Raw genomic sequence first — 23,484 nt, 5'->3', positions numbered from 1 at the left:
TTAAATCTGCAGACCTTAACGGCTCAAAAGGCGGTATCTGTAAAACCGACAGAACTAAGGATAAATCCCAAGGAGCCACAGGTTGTTTATATGGAGGCCTCAGCCGAGTAACCCCCTGCAAGAAAGTCTGCACCTCCGGTAATAGTGCCACTTTTTTTTTGAAAAAATATAGACAAAGCAGATAACTGAACCTTCAGAGACTGAAGACTCAGTCCTGAAGAAAATCCCTCTTGTAGAAATTCTAACAACCTGGCAACCTTAAACCTGGAGGTGTGAACTCTTTGTCTCTCACACCACCTGATTTAGGTCTTCCACACTCTATAGTAGTTTGCTGCGGAAACCGGTTTCCTTGCAATAATCATTGTACAAATGGCCTCCTCTGAAAAACCTTTATTTTTCAAAATGGAGGTTTCAAGAGCCACGCCATCAAATTGAAGCGAGGAACGTCCTGGTGAAGAAAAGGACCTTGTTTTAGAAGATCCGGACGGAGTGGTAGTCTCCACGATTGTGTTGATAATTTCAGAACGCTGGAATACTAGGATCTCTTTGGCCAGTCCAGAGCAATCAGAATGACACATGCCCCTTGTTCTTTCACTCTCATATTAAACGGTGGGAACGCATATGCTATCTTGAACAGCACTGGAATAATCATGGCGTCCACCGCCCATGCTAAGGGGTCCCTGGTCCTGGCACAAAATTTGGGTACCTGACAATTGTGTCTGGACGCCATCAAATCCACATCCGGCATTCCCCAGCGAGATACTATTTCCTGAAACACCTCCGGATGTAACGCCCATTCTCCTTCCAGGAGATCCTCTCTGCTGAGAAAGTCCACTTCCACATTCTTCACTCCCGGAATGAATATCGCAGACAATGCCGGAACATTGACTTCCGCCCACTGGAATATCTTTGTAACTTCCTGCTGAGAGTTCCTCCTTGATGGTTCAAGTACGCCACCGTTGTGGCATTGTCCGATTGAATGCGAATGGGAAGGCCTTTCAACATATTCTCCGCTTGTAACAGGGCTTTCCAAACGGCCCTTAGTTCCAGAACATTGATCTGCAGGGAAGATTCCTCCCTGTGTCATGAACCGGCATACAGCACTGTTACCTCTCTCATGCTGGAGCACTCTAGTTCGCTGGCTTCCTAGTGTCCCCGCTGCTTAGGTGCCGAGCATGGCCATGCCTCCCTTGGTACGCTCCACCAAACCCTCTAATACAAAGATCAGCTATTCCAGCTTGCCTTGCCTTGGACTACAAGTCGCTACCAGCTACAAGTATCCTGGCTCTGTCTGGGTGCCGGGCGCGTTTCCAACAGTCTGGATCCCGACAGAAATTTACCCGACGTCGGGATCCCGACTGTCAAAACGCCGACAGCCGGGTGCCAGACGGCCACCCGCTATTTTCCCTCATGGGGGTCCACGACCCCCATAGAGGGAGAATAGAATAAGTGGCTTGCTACGTGCCCGCAGCGTGACGAGCGCAGCGTGGCGAGCACGCAAGGGGCTTTTTTGCGCTTGCCATGCTGTCTGAGTCCGGGCAGTTATGATCCCGACGTCGGACTAATGACTGTCGGGATCCCGACTGTTGGAACCCCATACCACACTCTTCTGTCTCAGTTCAGTTCTCGAGTTCTGACACAGTTACCTGTTCCTGCTCGTCTTCCAGTATGATTCCTCCAGCCAGTAATCTCCTGCTGGCTATTCCTCATGTTCCTTTCCAAGTCCCTGAGTCTCTATTCCAGTTCCCTACACATATGCCGATGTGTGTAGGGCGACATAGCTGTGCTATGTGGGGCCATTCTGCTCCGAGTCGCTCAGCACACAGAGCTGACAGCCCACACACAGAGCGAGCTGTCAGCTCTGTGTGCTGAGCGAGCGGACAGCGCCAGTGTTCTCCGGTGAGAGGACCCTGCCGATGCCGATATTGATGGACACTGTTCATCAATCTTTAAACAGCCCTCCAATTTTTTATCTACAGGGTCCTTAAATGCTGCACCCCCTTGAACTGGTAAAACTGTAGCCTTAGACAGCCTAGCTACAGGAGCATTCACTAGAGGTACGGCTTCCCACACTTTAATGTGGTCCTCTGGCAATGGATATAAAGACAGAAACTTTTTGGGCATAATAGGCTTTTTATCCGGAGTTTTCCAAGCTCCCCTCAAAAATTCCCGCATACCCTCGTCTGAAGGAAAAGTGACCGCCTCTCTGCGATGTCTTTTGAACACCCCTTGAGGAGGGGCCCAGTCCCCCTCAGACAAGTTTAAGACTTGCTTAACTGCGATGATCAAATCATCCACACCTGGGATAGAGACATCCTCCTCTGTCTGATCCCATTCTACCTCCTCTACACATTCCCCATCTTCCTCTGACCCTGTAGTAGGGATAGGAGGGGAAGAGAAGGAAAACCTTGCAGAACCTCTGGGTTCCTTAAACTGCTCAATAAGGGCTATTTCACACTGTCCGGCTCCTGCCGGACGTTAAAAGCCGTGCCGTCCCTGCAGTGTGTAATGGACAGCTATGTGTCCATTCACACGGGACGGTCACGGCATGGCTACCGGGTAGCAGCCGGATCTTACCACTGCAGTGTCCGGCTGCCGTGCCGTGGCCGTCCCGTCCTCACAGGTCAGTGTGTGCTGAGGGCGATGGGGGCCTTTCACACACACCGGTCATTTGGTGTCCGGTTTTAGCTCTCCACCACCACCAAACTGACGTCACTTCAGTTTCTACCCTCAAATTTCCATAGCACCGGCTCACTGAGCCGGTGCATGTGAAAGAGACAACTGTCAGGCAAAAAGCCGGACAAAATGTGTCCGGCTTTTTGCCTTCCGGACAAAACCGGAGTGTGTGAAACCAGCCAAACTGACGTCACTTCAGTTTCTACCCTCAAATTTACACAGCACTGGCTCACGGAGCCGGTGCATGTGAAAGAGACAACTGTCAGGCAAAAAGCATGTCCGGCTTTTTGCCGTCCGGTCAAAACCGGAGTGTGTGAAACTAGTCTAAGGGTGCTATTTAATTTTTGTACCCCCAAAAGCTGTCTCCTGCATTATCTGAAGAAAAGCAGGGTCCCCCTGAGATGGAGGAATGGAACCCCCTGAATACTGAGAGGATGTCAATGGTCTTGGAGACTTAACCAAATCATCCCTCTGCCTGTTCAAAAGCTGTAACAGGGCTGACACAGATTTTCCCAAAGACACAGCCCACGCTGTCTCCGGCTGCTCAGCCCTCTGGGCTTGTGTACCACTAGGCGCAGCCTCACATATAGGGCAAATATCCCCCTGGTCCATCTGTTCAGGGGTTAAATTTAGACCGCAAAACTTGCAGTTCTGCGTCCTAGTAGACACTCCCTCCCCAAAAGCAGCAGCACCACTGTCAGTCATGTTAAAACACACAGTGCAAATAAGTCAGGCGTCAGTACCAAGCCAATATATGCAGTGTACTTAGCTGTCTGCTGCAGGACCCTCCGTGGTCCTGGGGATAGCGTCACCTCCAGGAATCCAGACACTCTGCCAGCAATGAGAAATCTCTCCTCTCAGCTCCACGCAGTGTAGATAGAAAGGCGCCAAACAGCAGAGTGAGGGAATAGACTAAGTCTCTGCTGCAGCGGTGAGAACCAGGTATTGGCGCCTAAACTCCCCCTGCAAGCCGCTCCCACTGAGGATTCCTCTAATCCTGTGACTCCCCTATATAAGGAATCACATGGATGTGCCCAATAGATGAGCTCCTGTACCTGGCTGCGACCTCGGAGTTCAGCCAGGAAGCCCTTTCCAAAATGGGGGGCGCCATCGCGTGTTTGTCCGTTGCTCAAGATCCCCCCCTATGCAGGGAGCCGGCTCTGGGGTCCCCCAGGGCCCAGGAAAACCCCCCTTAGATCAGAGGTAGAAGTGCTGCACTGAGAGACCAGACAGCGTCTCTCAGTGCACAGGGAGCTGACAAGACGCACTTCTGTCAGCCCCTGCTGCACTGTCAGTAAGAGGATTCTTAAAGAATCCTCACACTGGGTCTGCCTAACTAAAGTGTAAAATTAATAAAAAAAACAAACACCCTAGCTAGCTCTCTTTGTGGCTCCTTCAGCATAGCACCCACTCCGGTGGGCACCTAAAACGAAACTGAAGATATCCGGGATGCAGGAGGGAGGAGCCTGCCTCTCAAGTCTTTAGCATAGGTGCCTGACTCTTTCGGACCCTCCTACATCCCAATGTTGAGCTGTATCACCGGGATGAGTGAAGAGAAATTGGAATATAATTAAACTAAATAAATGACAGTAAATAGCTAGATGGTTAAAAATATCTCAACAGCCTGAATCCTTATATCTGATATGGGAATTAAAAACTTGTGTCCATAAACAAAGATGGGGGGGGGGGGGTGTCAGGCACAGAGAGAGAGGGACAAGAGAGAGGGGGCAGGGCAGGCAGAGAGGGGTGTAAAAAGAGGGGGGCCAGGCACAATCAGAAAGAGAGAGAGGAGTCAAGCAGAGAGAGAAACACATGTGAGAGGGAGGGGGGGTCGAACAGAGAGAGAGAGGAGGGAGGTCATTCAGAGAGAGAGAGGAGGAGGGTCGAGCAGAGAGAGGGGGGGTTGAGGAGAGAGAGAGTGTAGGCACTGAATGAGAGAGAAGTGTATGAATGGAGATCTTTTTTCTATTCCCCCCCCCCCCACCCCAGATCACATCCATGTATCACACGCTGGGAGAAGGGACAGCAGTGAAGGGTGTTCTGACCTCCCCCCCCCCCCCAGCAGTCCTCACCTTAACAACAACGCCGTGGCCCGAGCTGGTGCCGGGAGCCAGGAGGATGCGAATCTGCAGAGAGCGGCAACACTGCCAGTGAGTTCTGCAGTTTTGTGTGTTCCACCACAGCTCTAGGCTCTGATCAGGCCATGGACAAAGTACATCAAATGTTTCGGTGCGCAGGGACTGGGGCGGTCAGATGGGGGTGTAGACAGGAAGACTTTAAGGGGGACGTCTGTACTCTGGTAACGAGCACAGCACATAGCAGGAAGATATATCTGCAGAACGGGACAGTGACCGTACCATTCTGCGGATATATCTTCCTGCTGTGTGCTGTACTCAGGTGGGGAACAATGGAGCAGCAATTTCCGGGGGCAGCGTAAGTGACGGTGCGGCTCACACACGCTGCTCAGACTGGAGCGGGGCGGTCCGGTGGACAAGATGTGCAGTGGTCGTGTCATGAAATCATTATGCTAATGACACGGCCACCCAGTACGATGCAGAAAATTGGCCCACATTTGCCAGAAGTGCCAGATGGCCAGTCCGACCCAAAATGTATAACAAATGTTTACTATTCTCAATAAGCTCACATACATTGGAAAAATATATAAGCTTGCCAGCCACGTGTACAAAAGGATCCTAGCATGCACTTCTCACAGATGTGTAACGATAACCCCGGATCAGCTGCACGGTGCCGGTCAGAAAACCAAACGCCGGAACCACACAGGAAAGTCGTACAGAGTGCCCGCTGGATCGCCACATCAGACCATCAACAAGCCACGCCCAACGCGTTTCATCACTGGAACGGACTTCGCCAGGGGGTGTTGTTACCTCAGGTAAGTATCGGGTTTAAATACCCTTCATTTCTTTACAGGTGTCATAATTTTACAACAAATTGGTAATTATCTAACGAGGCCGGCAAGCCAATACAATCACATCAATTGCAACAATTACAACAATTATATAAAAACCATTTCGCAGGCTAATGTCCTAACAATACAAACATACGTTTATAAATGAATTTACTTTACTCTCATAAAAAGTCAATTTATTTAAAAAGCTATTAACTAAATGTTAAAAAAATCTGTATAAAAAAGACATACATAAATATATACTAATTGTTGTAATTGTTGCAATTGATGTGCTTGTGTTGGCTTACAGGCCTCGTTAGATATTTACCAATTTGTTGAAAATGATGAAACCCGTAAAGAAATGAAGGGTATTTAAACCCGATACTTACCTGAGGTAACCACACCCCCTGACGAAGTCCGTTCCAGGGACGAAACGCGTTGGGCGTGGCTTGTTGATGGTCTGACGTGGTGACGTCCTCCTTCCACCGGCGATCCAGTGGGCACTCTGTACGACTTTCCTGTGTGGCTCCGGCGTTTGGTTTTCTGACCGGCATCGTGCAGCTGATCCGGGGTTATCGTTATACATCTGTGAGAAGTGCATGCTAGGATCCTGTTGTACACGTGGCTGGCAAGCTTATATCTTTTTCCAATGTATGTGAGCTTATTGAGAATAGTAAACATTTGTTATACATTTCGCTCATTGAGTGCGTTTCTCTTTTTATCTTTTTTACAAGTATCTTCGCTGGGATTTTGGTACTATCCCTAAAAAGTGACTGCACACATTATAGACTTTGTGGACTATAAATACACAAGGACTTTCTTGCGCTGGGTATTTTGTTTTCCTTGATATATATATATATCCAACAGAATGTCTTTGCAAAACAGAGCACACTCACCAGACTTCTTCCTTAGTTAAAAAGCAATTCTTTAATTAATCCATTTAAAATGCAGGCATGGTCGACGTTTCGGGTCCACAACTGACCCTTTGTCAAGACAGCTTTACTGTGTCAACTCCAGCTGTGTCAACTCCAGCTAGGCAGTTTTACTGTGTCAACTCCAGCTAGGCAGTTTTACTGTGTCAACTCCAGCGAGGCAGCTGCCTCGCTGGAGTTGACACAGTACAGCTGTCTTGACAAAGGGTCAGTTGTGGACCCGAAACGTCGACCATGCCTGCATTTTAAATGGATTAATTAAAATATTGCTTTTTAACTGAGGAAGAAGTCTGGTGAGTGCGCTCTGTTTTGCAAAGACATTCTGTTGGATATATTTGGCACATATTGGAGGACCTTTGTGTAGCCTGAGCTTTCCTCTGCACCCCAGCGAGTTGGATGATGAATTTCGAGAGTGCTGCTTGAACAACTTGGACACATATATATATATATATATATATAAGGGGGTAAACGGACCAGCACTCTCCTTAAGTTCTTTAAATGTGGCTGCGTGCCTTTGCCAGGATACATACACAGCAGGGTTTCTCCTCCTCCAAGAAAAGTTGAAACGACACGTCACTGCAGCAAATGGACAATTCTTTATTAGAGCCTCAACGGCTCGTTTCGGGGCATCAGCCCCTTTCTCAAGAGGCAAACAGAATAGCTTACAAGCAGCAAGATGACACAGTATCACACATGTCTTTACCTTTTAAATGTTTCAAACAGGCGCCAAATCAGTTACATTCACGTGGAAATCAGCACAGCTGCGCTCCGTCAGGCACCGGCCGATGACGCATACGGCTCACACCCGCTGCGTCATCACCATAGTAACCCGACAAGCGTCCCGGCCTGACACTGACAGCGCGGCTCCCACCCGCGCTGCCATAGCAACAGGACGCTGCTCAGCCGATTGCCGCACACAATGAAATATCCTGTGTGAGCAATCGGCTGTCAGTTCTCTGCAGCCAGACAGACCTCAGCAGCTCACACCTGCTTAGTCAAGCCCCTGTCATCGAACTCACAGCCTATGCTCAAAACACAGTGATGCGCCTGTGTAATAAATACATTCATATAGTAATTCATCAAAATCAAACATATTTTAACATGTTTTATATCACATAAATACATGAATAGAGAATGGTTCTTTGCTGTACATTTATTAATCAATAAAACGAACTGAGAGAAACAAAACATATATATCATACACCCACAGATATTAACTGGATGGTTACTTCACAGAAGCTGGACCGGTACGCTTATATCACACCAAGTGGCTCTCACTCACCAGGATAGATAGTAGCTAATACCAGAGCAGCCAATGGAAACCATTCAGTTACAGCATCGTGGGCACCAGTACATCCATATAAATCAAAAACCATATTGTGAACAGAAAAACACCCAAAGTGATAGAATAATTATTCAAAAAATGCAGGTCACTTTTTCTTCAGTCTGCAACCTGAAGTACAAAAAGTTAAAAACAACGTTAAGAAACACATTAAGAGATATTAGGAACATGAATGCTATAAAGTTATGATAAGGACAACAGTAAGGATCCTAGAACACCAATCTACATGAACGTACTCCATACAATACGTTCATTCAAGCCATTTGGAGCCACCGTATTTAATCGGTGGATCCAAGTGGCTTCCAGTTTTAATAATTTTTTAATTCTATCTCCTCCCCTATTTGACATGGGGACTTGGTCAATAACTTGGTATCTCAAAGATGCCAAAGTATGTTGGCACTCCTTAAAATGAATAGCCACCGGTTGGTCGGCCTTTTTCCCGGCCAATGCCAATTTAATGGCAGACCGGTGCATGGCCATTCTTTCTTTAAATTTGCTAGATGTCATGCCTATATAAAATAAGCCACAAGGGCATACAATTCTGTATACCACGAACTGCGAGTCACAAGATAACACATACCTGATATGGTGGTTTTTAGAAGAGTGAGGATCTTTGAATTCACTACCCACTATCATAAAGTTGCATGTAGTGCATCGGGGGCAACCAGGTTTTTTAAAAGATGTATTGGGTTGTTCATTAACCCCATATCCAGTGATATCTGTGTGAACTAGAATGTCACGAAGATTACGCCCCCTAGTGTAGCAAGTTAAAGGGCGAACATTTCTAAATACAGGTAAATTAGCATCAGTAGCAACTATGGGCCACAGTTTTTCTGTTCACAATATGGTTTTTGATTTATATGGATGTACTGGTGCCCACGATGCTGTAACTGAATGGTTTCCATTGGCTGCTCTGGTATTAGCTACTATCTATCCTGGTGAGTGAGAGCCACTTGGTGTGATATAAGCGTACCGGTCCAGCTTCTGTGAAGTAACCATCCAGTTAATATCTGTGGGTGTATGATATATATGTTTTGTTTCTCTCAGTTCATTTTATTGATTAATAAATGTACAGCAAAGAACCATTCTCTATTCATGTATTTATGTGATATAAAACATGTTAAAATATGTTTGATTTTGATGAATTACTATATGAATGTATTTATTACACAGGCGCATCACTGTGTTTTGAGCATAGGCTGTGAGTTCGATGACAGGGGCTTGACTAAGCAGGTGTGAGCTGCTGAGGTCTGTCTGGCTGCAGAGAACTGACAGCCGATTGCTCACACAGGATATTTCATTGTGTGCGGCAATCGGCTGAGCAGCGTCCTGTTGCTATGGCAGCGCGGGTGGGAGCCGCGCTGTCAGTGTCAGGCCGGGACGCTTGTCGGGTTACTATGGTGATGACGCAGCGGGTGTGAGCCGTATGCGTCATCGGCCGGTGCCTGACGGAGCGCAGCTGTGCTGATTTCCACATGAATGTAACTGATTTGGCGCCTGTTTGAAACATTTAAAAGGTAAAGACATGTGTGATACTGTGTCATCTTGCTGCTTGTAAGCTATTCTGTTTGCCTCTTGAGAAAGGGGCTGATGCCCCGAAACGAGCCGTTGAGGCTCTAATAAAGAATTGTCCATTTGCTGCAGTGACGTGTCGTTTCAACTTTTCTTGGAGGAGGAGAAACCCTGCTGTGTATATATATATATATATATATATATATATATATATATATATATATATACAGTGTATGTGTGGGAGGAGAGGGGAGGGGCAGAATTAGCTTTTAATAGTATACTTCACAGATGCTGACAGTTCCTGATCCCCATCATAACAATAATGCAGCTATGGTATTAAGGATTGGCGATCATCAGCATTACTATGGGTTCCCAAAGAGACCATTTTGCTGGCAGGTGTCACTTATCATTATCAGCAGGTTAATAGAACAAAAGCAATATTATGATTTCCCATCTAGGTGGAAGTAGGGATGACAAGATTTAGGACATTTTTGTCTGGTATTTGAATCCCGGGATTGGAGCTTCCCATGATCTCCTAATGTAATGCATATGAGACGCGGGTGTGAGTGTACACACTACACACACCCCTGTTCGCAAGCACACTTGCTGCAACTACATTACCATGATGCATACTCATAACAGGTAAGATTAAAAGGGACACAACTGTATACATGTTGTGCTTGGGCTGATAAAGTATAGCTTACATTTAAGCCTTTCATACCAAAGTAGCAAGTCCAGCTGAGGTCACTGAACATGGGTTTCAAGCTGTGTCCCCACAGGCTGCAGGGACTTCTCTGCTGACGCTTGGAGATTACATCATTTTAAAGTGCATGTGAGTCATCTCTGTAGGTGCTAACAGTACTGTTGTCGGATGACACGTTGCCCGGATCCTTCCTGGGTCCAACCCTACTCGCTACATGGGTTGGGTTTCCAGAGACAATGGACCAGTGCTATACAGGATGCCTCAGAGGTGTATACATGAAGCTAAGGGCAAGCTGCTTGTTTTTGCATCATCCCATACATTTACTGCATCCTAATGTGTATCTTCATTAGAGATGTGCAGGTTTTGATTTACTCTGATTTACTCTGATTTCAAAGCAGGATCTTATTGGCTATCCCAAATCATATGACAGTTGTTGACAGTTGATAGCCAATAAGATCCTGCTTTGAAATCATAATAAATCAGAACCTGCACATCTCTAATTCATATCAGTCAATCTGCCCAGTAACTACAATATAAAAATATCTTCATGCTGCATAATATGTTTGCTATTTTGCCATAAACAAGCTTTTCATCTGCGATATTTGGCCTTTTGCCTTCATGTTTTATTTGCTAAGATTATTGCCATAACACATTCTTAGCTTTTACCACTGATTTACTGCTGGTTGCAATAGAGGAAAAATGAGAAGATAAATAAAGACTTGGACTGTGATGAGCAGTATGTGTGTTTGTACAATGCTGAGGAGTTGATACAGAGGGTGAAATTTAATAGGATGAGAGATTCAGAAAACCAGTTTGATTTTGCGGTGTAGATGATTGCCACTTTAAAAAAACCTGGAGATTTCTTACCAAATCTCTCACTTTCTGAATCTCTCATCCTATTAAATATCCCCCAGATTGTGACCTACAGCAGTTTGTCAAGTACTGTATAGGATACAATTTTAAACAGTCCATCTAATTAAAAATCTAGAATAAAATGAGGCGACTTGATGTTTTCCATATCGAGGCTTTTGTTGTTTTTAGTGAATTAGGATACAAATGCATTAATACTCAATATTGCACCCTATTAGTGTTAATCAACACAAGAATACTGTACCAGTCATATATGAAAGTTGCTGCGAGCAGGAGTAGTTATAGACTACTGCTATTACCTAGCCAAGTCTTACTTGTATTATTTTCCCCCTATTTATCTACTTGCTTCCATTTTGCCCTGGGACTCTACTCAGATGTTCCAGGTTGTATAGTTAAAAAAACACACCTGTAATATGAGTCAGGAATGGATAATATGATATTGAGGAGTTTCTTCAAATGAGTCATGGTCACGAGTTTAAAACAAGCAGTCACATTGATGCCTGACAGTCAGCTGTCTAAAGGTAAACACCATTAAATGAATACAACTATGAAGACAAACAAGAGTAAAGGTGCATACACAATGGGTGTTTTTGCCCAGCGTGTATGCACAGCAGTGATCGCTGGCTTAAAAAAGCTTGGGACAGGACGCTATGAAAAGCCGTTCAGTCTGCTGGTAATACCCGCAGACATGCGGTGGCTGCCGGCGATGATGCGGGAGCGCGCATCAGAGCTCAACTCATCTCCATACACACCAGCTTTTAAACTGAAAGCATCTCAAACAACAAAACTGAGCTGCTTTCAGCTCAAAATCGCCCAGTGTGTATGGGCCTTAACAGCTAAAACAGATGCAGAAGCAACACAAAGACTGTTAATAAAAAATAGCCTGGCGCCCACATCACTATAGTTGGTGGTAAACCTCCATGGTTAGCAACCTTTGATGGTTTCATGGCCATGGTGAGTGCTGTCACCATCACTGGGGGGCCATGATGTTGAACAATGGTGGCTGATCCCCATTGTTGAGTGCCAACCCACTGTGCACATCCACTTAGGCAAACCCTGCATCATTGGTGGAAACAAAAGCTCCGGGACTAACCATAATAGCTACCTCTCAACTCAGAACTTAGAGATCATCAACAACTCGGATATACAGAGTAACGGGAGCAGAGCTTGGTGTCTGCCCAATGTTTTAAAGAGGCAATTATTTAAAAGGCAAAACCAGGGTGGTGTTGCATTATAAATGATTGCCTTTTTAAAACATCTGGTAGTTTCTCTGGGAATTTCAGTAGTGTTTAATTAGTATCTTGGGTAAATATTTATGTAAAGGATCATTTCGCTTTTTTGTTAGAAAATGATATCTACATCACACAGCCTACCGAATGACACCTGAACCATCTAACTTGGTGTTGTCATTGCGGAGTAGCTGCTCTCACAAAAAAAAAAAAAAATTGGTAATTAAATATATTGGGTTAAATTGACTAAGATGGGAGTTCTTCTAGAATGTACTAAATAAATAAGAAGTAGAATCTGATTGGTTGCAACATCCCATCTTCAATAGAATCCCATCTTAGTAAATGTACCCCTAGATACCAAAGAGATAGCTACTTTTGCTAGCCACTGTCAATGCAGCTACTGTACCTACCTCTACACCAAGGTCACAGCGATACATCTTCATGCCATCATATGAGGCACATATTATCACTAGTGCATGCCTGTGTTAAGGAAAGTACCTAAAGCACTAGAGAGGTATTTTCTTTCATTTCCATGTGAAAGTGGATGCGTATTACATTGCGATTTCATATATTGCCTTTATTAGAGATAAAGGAAAAGTGAGAGATAACAGTGAATTGGATATGCATGATCTTTTTAGCGCTTAATAAAAGATTTGTAAACGGATTTACTTAAAACAGGAAATCTACCGATTATCACAAACAGACCCATTACCCATCCCTTCTGGGCTTATACATTAGGCCGACATGGAGAAAAGGTCAACATGAAAAAGGTCCATAGGAATTCTTCATGATTTTATGTACAACCAACTTGTTCATACTGTACCATCCCAGTGTGTATAGAGGGAGAATATAACGGAGCGCAGCAAGACACCGTGCCCGAAGCATGGTGAGCCCAGCAATGGGATGTTGTGCATTAATAGGGTGTCTGTCGACATGCACACCCAAAAACCACGAATGTCGACCTTTTTCCATGTTGACATTTTGCGTGTGTCGACCCTTCAACCATGTTAACTGAATGCATGTTGACCTTTTCCATGCGTCAACCTTCTGACTGTCGACCAATAGTGGTCGACCTATTGACTGTCGACCTTATACTTGTCGTCCTAAAGATTCAGGCCAGTGCATACACACTTACCAACCGTGTGACTGATGTGCCGGGCCTGACTTCACAACCAGGGAGGGGGCATTTAAATGTGCATGCCCAGCTGAGAAGTCAGTCACCAGCGGTTCCTGCTGCACACACTGCCAGATCTGCCGATATAGCTGTAAGTATACTGGCTGTGCTGTAGGGCCGACGCTATATGTGCGTGAACGGCATCTTTCGCAAACATATCGGGGATGCCGACTGGCTGAGATATATAATTCAGAATGTACCCACCTTAACCCTTTGAGTGCCAAAGTTGCTGTGCAAAGTATCCACTAAAAATGCCAGCCTTGCTCATAGCAGGGGGGGTGGAGGGCGCACAATATTTTACTAAGTTAATATTGGGGACTCAATATTAACTTCAGATAATTTGCCAGCAATTGCTAAAGTGATTCATATTCCCCGTCTACAGCCCTGGTATTTTTAACGGATATTTTGCACATCTATGCCAGCCAGCAATGTTGGCACTCAAAGGGTTAGGACAAGCTAGTGTCCCTGGAGCTAAAAGGATTGTTGGGACTATCATTACCCTCCAGTAAATGGAGGTGGATTTCCATGTTGTGGGTGCAATGCTACATTGTTGGTGAATTTCCTGTATTTTCCTGCAGCCTGGCTCCCTCCACCCAGGACTGCCACTAGAAATTTTAAGGCCCGGGACTGATTTCTAGTCCGGGTCCCTCCATCTTATCCTCCCCTTCCCCATCTACCCTGCCCCCCCCCCCCCTTCACTTTCCGTCCCCGACTCCTGCTGAAGGTCCCGAAGCACAGGCTTCTTCAATGCAGGATGCCAGTGGACAATTAAAATGCAGCACTGGCTGGTGAGCCAATCAGAGCTCGTGTACCGGCAGCCACTCTGTCATTTGTGAGCCTCCCAGGGAGCTGCCAGGAAAATCAGGTCTGACTTGGGCCAAGTCGGCCTAATGTATGGGGGCCTTTAGAATATGTATGTATATTTGTGTGTGTTTGATATATATATATATATATATATATATATATATATATATATATATATATATATATATATATATATATATAATGCAAAAGAACACTGGTAAAATTAGCGCTGAATTGAGTCCAACCAGCTGGTACACACCTCAAGAGTTTCAGACTCTATGAAGGAAAAAACACCAAGTCCTCTTTCCAGACTGCTGCTCACTCCAAATTAGTTCCCAGGATTTAAGGAACGGGGGAAGATCTGTCAAAATAGAACAAAGGAGGAGCGCTCCATAGTGTAAAACCACAATATTTTAATGGGCAGTAAAAAGCTCCAAGGTAACAGCCAATATAATGCTCGTACCAAAAAACTCACTGCTGTGGGCTGGCTACCACACGATATTATATATACAATCCAGGCAATCACTCCTACCGCCTCCGGAGCTCTGGGGGAAACCACAGCAAGGAACGCTGGTCACTCCACGTGGACTCGGCGTCTCGGGCACCCAACACAGGAACAGCGGGTAGTAGGGGGATGCCTGGTAAGGAGAGCGATTGTCACCTGGCTCCACCCTAACGCGTTTCCTATTAAAACTTCGTCAGAGGGCGTCCTCTGACGAAGTTTTAATACGAAACGCGTTAGGGTGGAGCCAGGTGACAATCACTCTCCTTACCAGGCATCCCCCTACTACCCGCTGTTCCTGTGTTGGGTGCCCGAGACGCCGAGTCCACGTGGAGTGACCAGCGTTCCTTGCTGTGGTTTCCCCCAGAGCTCCGGAGGCGGTAGGAGTGATTGCCTGGATTGTATATATAATATCGTGTGGTAGCCAGCCCACAGCAGTGAGTTTTTTGGTACGAGCATTATATTGGCTGTTACCTTGGAGCTTTTTACTGCCCATTAAAATATTGTGGTTTTACACTATGGAGCACTCCTCCTTTGTTCTATTTTGACATATATATATATATATATATATATATATATATATATATATATATATATAGATAGATAGATAGATAGATAGATAGATAGATAGATAGATGTACATATATACATACACTAGTAAGCTCACACAAACATTGGTGCCGAGAGGGGGGGAGCAGGTACAATTTGCCCGGGCCTCTCAGGGGGGCCCAGGTCTGGACACACAGTTTTTTTTATTTGGTGGTGAGTGCGCTGGAGTCAGCTTTTTAGCGGTGGCATTGGGAGTGCAGATGTGGGCAGACGTGGGCCAGTGTGGGGGCAGCAGCATCACAGAGGTCCTTCCGCTCTCCGACTCCAGGGCCTGCTGAGAGCCCGCCATGTGACTTGGTAGTTTACCGTGGCTCGGTGACAGGAGGATACTTAGGGTAGGTAGTCCCTGGATGCCAGGAGGAGCTGGGTCAGAGAGAAACCACCTGCCGTGGGAGTACCACCCACTCTGCCGAATCCAGCCCACCCCGCTCCCCATCCCAGCCGCTATCAGCAGGTGCTGGTGCCATGTCTCCAGACCAGCAATCCCAGACCTGGTTTCCCACCCATGTCCAGGTTACTGTGTTCCAAGGTGGAAGGTTGTTGGCTTGGTGCTCTGTGTCTGCTGCCTCCCTGCATGCTGCTGGGGCTGAGATCCAACTCTGGGAGTCAGCATGTAACCCCTGACAGTGCATGTACTGTAACTCTATGGCAACGAGCATGTTAGCCCCTGGCAAAGCATGTAACCCATGGCAGAGTAGGTTAATTGCATGGCCAAGAGCATGTTAACCCCTGGCAGAGCATGTAACTCCGGGCAGAGCATGTAACCCATGGCAATGAGCATGTTAACCCCGGGCAGAGCATGTAACCCCTGGAAAAGCAGGCTAATCCCATGGCAAAGAGCATGTTAACCCCTGGCAGAGAATGTTAACCCCTGGCAGAGCATGTAACTCCAGACAGAGCATGTAAACCCATGGCAACAAGCATGTTAACCTCTGGTAGAGCATATTAACCCCTGGCATCAAGCATGAAGCCCATAGCAATGAGCATTTAGGTAAGCGGAACTTACAGTATGTGGCATAATATGTGTGGTATTATATGTAATAGACATTACAGTGTGTGGCATAATATGAAATGAGCATTGCGGTGTGTGGAATAATATGTAATGGTCATGATGGCATGTGGTAAAATATGTAATAGGTATTACGGTGTATGGCATAATGTGTAATAGTTATTACGGTGTATGGCATAATGTGTAATGGCCGTTACAGTGTGTGGCATAACGTGTAATGAGCATTATGGCATGTAGTATAATATGTAATTGGTGTGTGACATATGTAATAGGCATTACGGTGTCAATTTTTGTCCCTGTATCCACCTTGGAAGCAGTGGCGTAACAAGGGTCTGTAGAGTGTACAGGGAGCTCTGTCCATGGGGGCCCCAGGAAATTGTTGTACCGGGGCCCAGGATTTCTCTTGGTGGCCCTGCACACAAAGCAAATGCTTCAAAAGCTAGTAGATGTAATTTAATTTGCTGTCAACAGATGACAGTGTTTTGGAGCCACACGGACCCTATATATCTGTGTGGCAGGGACAGCATACTTCAACATAAGAGTAATGTGGAAGATCCAGGATTTAGAACAGCAGGAGCAGCAGGGCTAGGGAAATCCAACCATATATATTTATTTGTTTATTCCTTACTCCTTGTTATAGCACCGAACACTACTGATGGTCTCTGGCACCCTAATAATTATTTCAGTGTCCTGTCCTTATTTACCGTGCACTTGTCCTAAATAGTCTTGTATTGTAAGTCATTGTTTTCCTGTTTTTGCACATTTATGTATTGATAGGTGCTGTGGAACCCTTGTGGTGTCATATAAATAAATGATAGTAAGTGGTGACTCCTAACTCAGTGTAGGAGGGGGGCTGCCACTGGCAGTGATGCCGGCTCACCTTTCTGCAGCTGCCACTGCTGGTCCCCATTGCCGCCAGTCCCCGCTGTATCGTCCTTGGTACTGTGAATGCGCTGCCCCCCAACAAAATCGCCTGTACACTGCATATTATAGGCACCGGGATCAGTGCATGTGCAGTATCGGCCCCGGTACTGCGCATGTGCATACCCTGGATTCTATAGGCTGCAGCCAAAGCAGTCCATAGAGGCATCCTGGCGGGAGGGAACACTTTCAAATGGGACTGCCTTGGGTGACTGGCAGGATGGACTTCTAATGGGAAGCCACTGCCATCTCACAGACTGCATCTGGCTTCACTATTCAGAGTGCAGTGGCAGATTTTACCTGGTGGAGCTGCACAAAAACAACCACTGCCAATAATAATAATAACATCACTTTCTTAAAAAATGTAGCTTATTTACATAATGACAAAATAGGTATATTAAGAAATATCTTATTTTCTCATTTCATTTTAAGAAAGATTATATGACCTGAAAAGGATACTGGGAAATAAAGCAATTATTGATACAACGGAAATGGTCATTCGTATATGGCAGGTTCCCTTCTTGTTCCACTGTGGGCAGGATTTGTAAGAGATAATAGATTGTAAGAAAATATACATGATACCACAGATGAATGTTAGGAGGGCTCCAACATCATGGACTGTTGTTACAGCGGTTTCCTGAAAGACAAACAAGCAGGTGAGGTCACAGTGGGGCAGATGCATTAACCTTTGAGTACCCAGAGAATTTGTCAAAATCAGTGTGAAAATTGCCAAGCAAACATTTTTATTCATCATAATGACCTGTAATGTTACCTTACAACATTACTAATTTGAATCTATAGAACAAATGTGAGCAATGCTGGCATTTTTAGCTGATATTTTGCACATCTTTCACAGAGCTGTTGGCATTTTAAGCAGATATTTCTGCATGTCTCTCACAAGAGATGTTGGCACTCAAAGGGTTATGGGCGAGATGTACTTAAGGGAAAATGCGGTAAAACCCCCGTTTACACTGAAATAAGCTGCCCCTGACAATCTTTCCTCTGCTGCTGTAGTAGCCACTATCCATGAAACTTAGCACTGCTGAGTCTGACTTAGCAATGGTACTGCTCATGGACAAGCATGAACCTGGTTCACACAAGCAGGACTTCTAGTGGAAGGAGCCAGGCAATAGCGGAGGAATCCCTCCTCACAGCTGGGACTCCTTACAATTGGTAAGGAGTGGGATCCGGGAAGAAATGCCATCTGGAGATGCCGAAGGTAAACAGGATATACTGTATCTGAGACATTGTCTGCATTATCTTTTTAATGTAAAATGTGTAAAAATTTTACTTTTCACCGGATTTTTTATAAATTAAGTGTAGATATCTATAGTGCTTTTAATGGTCATTAAGAGTGAAGTAAGTTGTAATGAATAGGATTTAGAACACAGGTTCTCAAAGTCGGTCCTCAGGACCTCACACAGTGCATGTTTTGCAGGTCTCCTCACAGAATCAAATGAAATAATTAGATCCAACTGTGGATCTTTTGAAATGTGTCACTCAGTAATGAGTGCAGATGACATGGAAAACGTGAACTGACACCTTGCTATCTCCTACTGTACACTTTGCTGATTTTTCCTTGCACCTGAAAGAGAGGTGCAGGAAAATGCAATGTTGGGCTAACATAGTTCTGAGTGACGTGAATAACAAGCAGCACATTGCAACTGCACATAGCTCAGAAGTGAATTGCCCCCTATAGATCATACATTATTGTAACAAATCGTCATTTAATTGCATTACCTGCACACAGATCACAGGCCTCACAGGTACTTGACTCCTCTATATACATTTACATTCTAAAAGTATAAAGAGGAGTCAAGTGCCCATACATCACTTGCCCAATTCCTTGATCCCCGATCCCCTTCCCCAATCTTTGATTTTCTGTTGATTGTCAAAATCCAAGATGCTAGAAATTCTCGACTTATCAACATTTCTGTTGGTGGAGTTGGGTGTATTGTGGAATTTCAACATGATTGATTCTGAAGATTGTATTTTTACAAAATATTTAGGAGAACACACAATTGTGCCAATCGATGTACAGATCCTGTACAGTGTCCTCATATATCTAGCCTTAATATTCCAAGTATTGCAAGAGGCCAGGCACGAGTGAGCTGGACGTTCCCAGGCAGCTCTGCTAATGTCCGTGTCTATTTTTGCCGAAAAGTGTGTACAAAATGCATTAAATTCATATAACGATGTGAATAAGATCATTTTTTTGGGGGGGAAAAATGCACAACAAGATGCCTAGCGTTAGTAAACCCGCTCACCGCTAGGCACGACTAGAAGGACTGTTTAATGTGACTGCAGCAACGATGACACTCCTGTAACCCAGACAATATATAGACTACTGTGGGCCTCAAATTTTAAGCTCGTTGCAAAAAATTCCTTTGTTTGCCCCAGAGCACCTTGATGGTCTACCCAACACACATCAAGGTACAGTCCCACTCTTCTGTGCTCATGGAAGGTGCCCTTGCTATGTACATTTGCAGAGAGACAAGGAGATCTGCAGAAGAGCGCTGTGGAAAAGTTAAAACCTCAACCAAAGTATACTGACCAACTCTCCCTAAATATCAGGGAGGCTCCCTGAAATAGTGATGATCTCCCTCACACCCTGACGACTCTAATAATCTCCATGAGGCTGGGCTGTGTGTGTGACGGTATCAGTGTGCCTATCATTAAGGTGCTACTTCTAAATTAGCCTAAGAAGACTAGTACCCATCATCAGGCTCTGAGTGCCTTCTATATTCAGAGCAATGCATCTCCTTATTTCACATCTACGCCTTCCAAATAAATTGGACACAGCTGCAGTCAGTCCACAAAGTAGGGGCTAGCTTTACTTGATTTAGGGATGGACACAGCACCACAAGATGCAATATTGCATCACCATCGCAACTACTGCAGTAAGGGAAAATTAGAAAGTATGATTGCATACCTCCCAACGTGACTCTCTCCAGGAGGGACACGGTTAGGGAGGCCAATCCCGGGGCATTTTTTCAATCCCAGGATTCGGGATTGAAAAATGCTCGATCCCGGGATTGGCCTCCCTGATAAAAAAAAAACCCTGTCCCCATCCCCCCCAAACTGCCCACCCTGTACATCAATGAAAGGCAGACTAATTCTAAAACCACTATCCCCCTGCCCTGCACTGCACTGTCACTTACATGTTGGTGGGGACAGGCAGTAGCAGGACCATCTCCAGGGAGCGGGCGGCTGGGACAAGCTGCACAGCGGGACAGCGGCTGGTATGAGTTGCACAGTGGGGCGGCAGCTGGGGCGAGCTGCACAGCGGGCAGGTGTGTGGCCAGGCGATCTGGTACAGAACAGTGTGCTATAGCGGCATGACGGCGGCCGGGTTGTGCAGCGTGACGTGATTTCAGGGGTCACGCTGCACAGCCCGGCCACTGCCATGATGCCGCTACAGCACACTGTTCCTATCAGCCGCACTGCTGCCCGCAGATATTTTACTATCGGGAACTAATCCCGCAATCCCGAGATTGGAAGGCTGAATCCCGGGATTGAAATCCCGCCTTTTTTTGGCCAAAATCCTGGGATCCCGCCAATCCCGATCCCGGGATTGGCCTCCCTAGACACGGTGCTCTACCCTGTTAGTGTATGATTGCCATTACCTGTTTGAAACAGGATAATTGATAAGAAAGGTGCTTCAACACAGGTGATGGTAATCATAAATTAAGAGGGAATTCCAGGAATGGAGGATTCTGTCCATGCTGGAGAGGGTCATGGTGGGAGGTATAGTATGTGATTGTCCTATACAGTATGAAGGTACGCTATATGTATGCTGTTAGGTATGTGTACACCATTGAGAACCAATTTTATTTACCTGTACTTATGCTACGCACCTGAAAGGAAGCCACAATGCCCATCCCAATGCAGCCAAGTATTCCAATTAGCAAAGATAGCAAGTTGAACCAATTGCCCATAAACGTGCCTCTAGAATTCTGTTCCTGAATGATCCTGTATCTGGCATACATTGTTGCAGCACCTGATGTGACAAACACATAAGAAAATAACACATACTGTACAGTCCTTTTAATCATTCATTTTCTGAACAAAGGGTTCCATACACTAGGCTGAGGTATTGCATGCATAGAGAAACGTCATGGGCGAGATGTACTAAGCCTTGAAAAGTGATAAAATGGAGAGTGAAAAAAAAGCCAAGCATCTCATAACTGTCATTTTTCAAACCCAGACTGTAACATGACAGTTAGGAGCTGATTGTATATCACTTTCCATGTTATCACTTTTTAAGCTTAGTACATCTGGCCCTGTATGTGATCATTTTGCATATGATGTATCATCGCATGCGATCCCATTCCCCACCCTGGGTCCTTTAAATGCAACAGTGCCAAACTGTGGATATGAGCTGCGATGCACGGGAAGGACCATTGTATCGGACGCTTCACGATTTATCGCCCTGATGCATCTAAATTGTGTAGAAAAAGCCCAAATCATTCTAGAGTATGGCACCTTTAGGCTAGCAAAATACAAATGAATACAAATATTCCAAAAAGTAAATAAGAAAAGTCTTTGCAGAGTGGCAACTTTCTATGATAGCTGATATATCTAATTTATCAGCAAAGGTTGAATAATTTCATAAGAGACACTTACCTAACATAGCCGTCACACTGATCATAAACCCAAATAGTCCACTTTCTGGAATACATGTGCCAGTGTCACTAGATAACAGAGAAAAGTAAATGTATTGCAGCACTAGCTGGAGAAGCACTCTAGACATAAGGTGAGTGAGTACTTAGCCTGAGAGTGGGCATTGCTAACATAGAAAGGCTGGCATATAGCTGATCTTTGGTGCAGGTTCATTCCTGGTATAAAGTGTTATTTCTCAGCACAGTACAACACTGATGATACTTAGAATTCTATTCAATTGTATTTCCTTTAATAGTGAGCACACTAGAAGCAAAAGCTTTGAAAGCTAGTCTGCTACCTTGTGTTTGTGCATGTGTGAGAAAGAGATGTAGTTTCACTCCAGCAGATGGCAGTGTTTGGGAGACTCATGGACACTAACATATATATTTATTATTTATTTTCAGTTTCTTATATAGTGCAGCAATTCCGTTGCGCTTTACAATTGTAGACAGTGATAAAACAAACTGGGTAAAAACAGACAGACTTGGAGGTAGGAGGGCCCTGCTGTGCGCTTATAATCTGTAGGGACATAGGAGGGAAAAACAAGGGCAGGCACCAGTAATAGTATAGCAATCTCACCAAGTTGCAGGTCCAGAAGGGAAGCTATATAATACATAAGTGCCTCAGAGGGTTATGCGTGTGGTACTTAAATGTGATAGGCTTGCCTGAAGAGGTGAGTTTTCAGGAAACGCTTGAAAGTTTGGAGGCTAGTGGAGAGTCTTATTGTGCGTGGAAGGGCATTCCATAGGATGGGAGCAGCCTGATGAAAGTCCTGTAATAGTGAATGGGAGCTATTGATCAGTGAAAAGAGAGATGCAAATCTTGCTCAGAGCAGAGCGGCCGAGATGGGAGATATTTTGAGATAAGTGCAGAGATATATGCTGGTGCAGTATGGTTAATAGATTTATATGCGAGTAGAAGTGTTTTATATTGAATACGGTAAGATACAGGCAACCAATGGAGGGACTGGCAGAGCGGATCAGCAGACGATGAGCATCTTGCAAGGGCAGCTGCATTTAAAATGGATTGCAGTGGTGAGAGTCTGTTCTTGGGAAGACCAGTATGGAGGCTATTGCAATAATCAATGCGGGATATAATCAGTGCAGTGATAAGAGATTTTTCAGTGTCTTGTGTGAGATACGGTCGTATTTTGGATATGTTTTTTAGATGCATGTAACAAGATTTGGAGACCGATTGAATGTGGGGAACAAAGAACAGTTCAGAGTCAAGGATGACCCCTAGGCAACGAGCTTGTGGGGTAGGGTAGATTGTTGAGTTGATAGAGTAGGAAGACAACCATTGCCGTATTTGTCATTTATTATTTTATTATTTATTAACAGTTTCTTATACAGACATTCCTCTCTTAACGACCTACCTGTTTACCGACCAACCGGACTTACGACCCGGGCCTTCGTTTAGCGTCCGTGCTGTGACTCCTCGGACTTACGACCCTGCCTGCTCTGATTTACGACCTGCCCGCCTACCCTCTTACAGTTACGACCTGCCCTGCCTGTTTAGCGACCCGCGTCTCAGAAGTCTTAAGGGGTTTTATATATGCTCGTTTAACAACCAATTCACTTAACGACCGGGTCGTAGGAACGGAACCTGGTCGTTAAGTGAGGAATGTCTGTATA

At 45.2% G+C, this 23,484-nt stretch overlaps 1 protein-coding gene across 4 annotated transcripts in view; it reads right to left on the bottom strand.

The window, feature by feature from the left end:
* The window catches only part of DRAM1 (DNA damage regulated autophagy modulator 1), a 61,775-nt gene that overhangs the window by 16,744 nt on the left and 21,547 nt on the right, over window positions 1-23,484 (bottom strand). For 3 of the 4 annotated variants that reach the window (XM_083182235.1, XM_083182234.1, XM_083182237.1), the window contains exons 2-5: window positions 21,815-21,882; window positions 21,046-21,188; window positions 17,648-17,825; window positions 12,580-12,638 (exon numbers count right to left, since the gene is read on the bottom strand). In XM_083182235.1, coding sequence (XP_083038361.1) covers window positions 12,580-12,638; window positions 17,648-17,825; window positions 21,046-21,188; window positions 21,815-21,882 — 448 coding nt within the window. Of the gene's footprint in view, window positions 1-7,605; window positions 7,967-12,579; window positions 12,639-17,647; window positions 17,826-21,045; window positions 21,189-21,814; window positions 21,883-23,484 lie in introns of those variants that run through there. The other variant, XM_083182236.1, reaches the window with a different exon arrangement.

The sequence above is a fragment of the Crinia signifera genome, chromosome 4 (assembly GCF_055691185.1).
Source record: "Crinia signifera chromosome 4, ASM5569118v1, whole genome shotgun sequence".
Taxonomy (NCBI): domain Eukaryota; kingdom Metazoa; phylum Chordata; class Amphibia; order Anura; family Myobatrachidae; genus Crinia; species Crinia signifera.
This window is presented reverse-complemented; position numbering and strand designations above follow the sequence as displayed.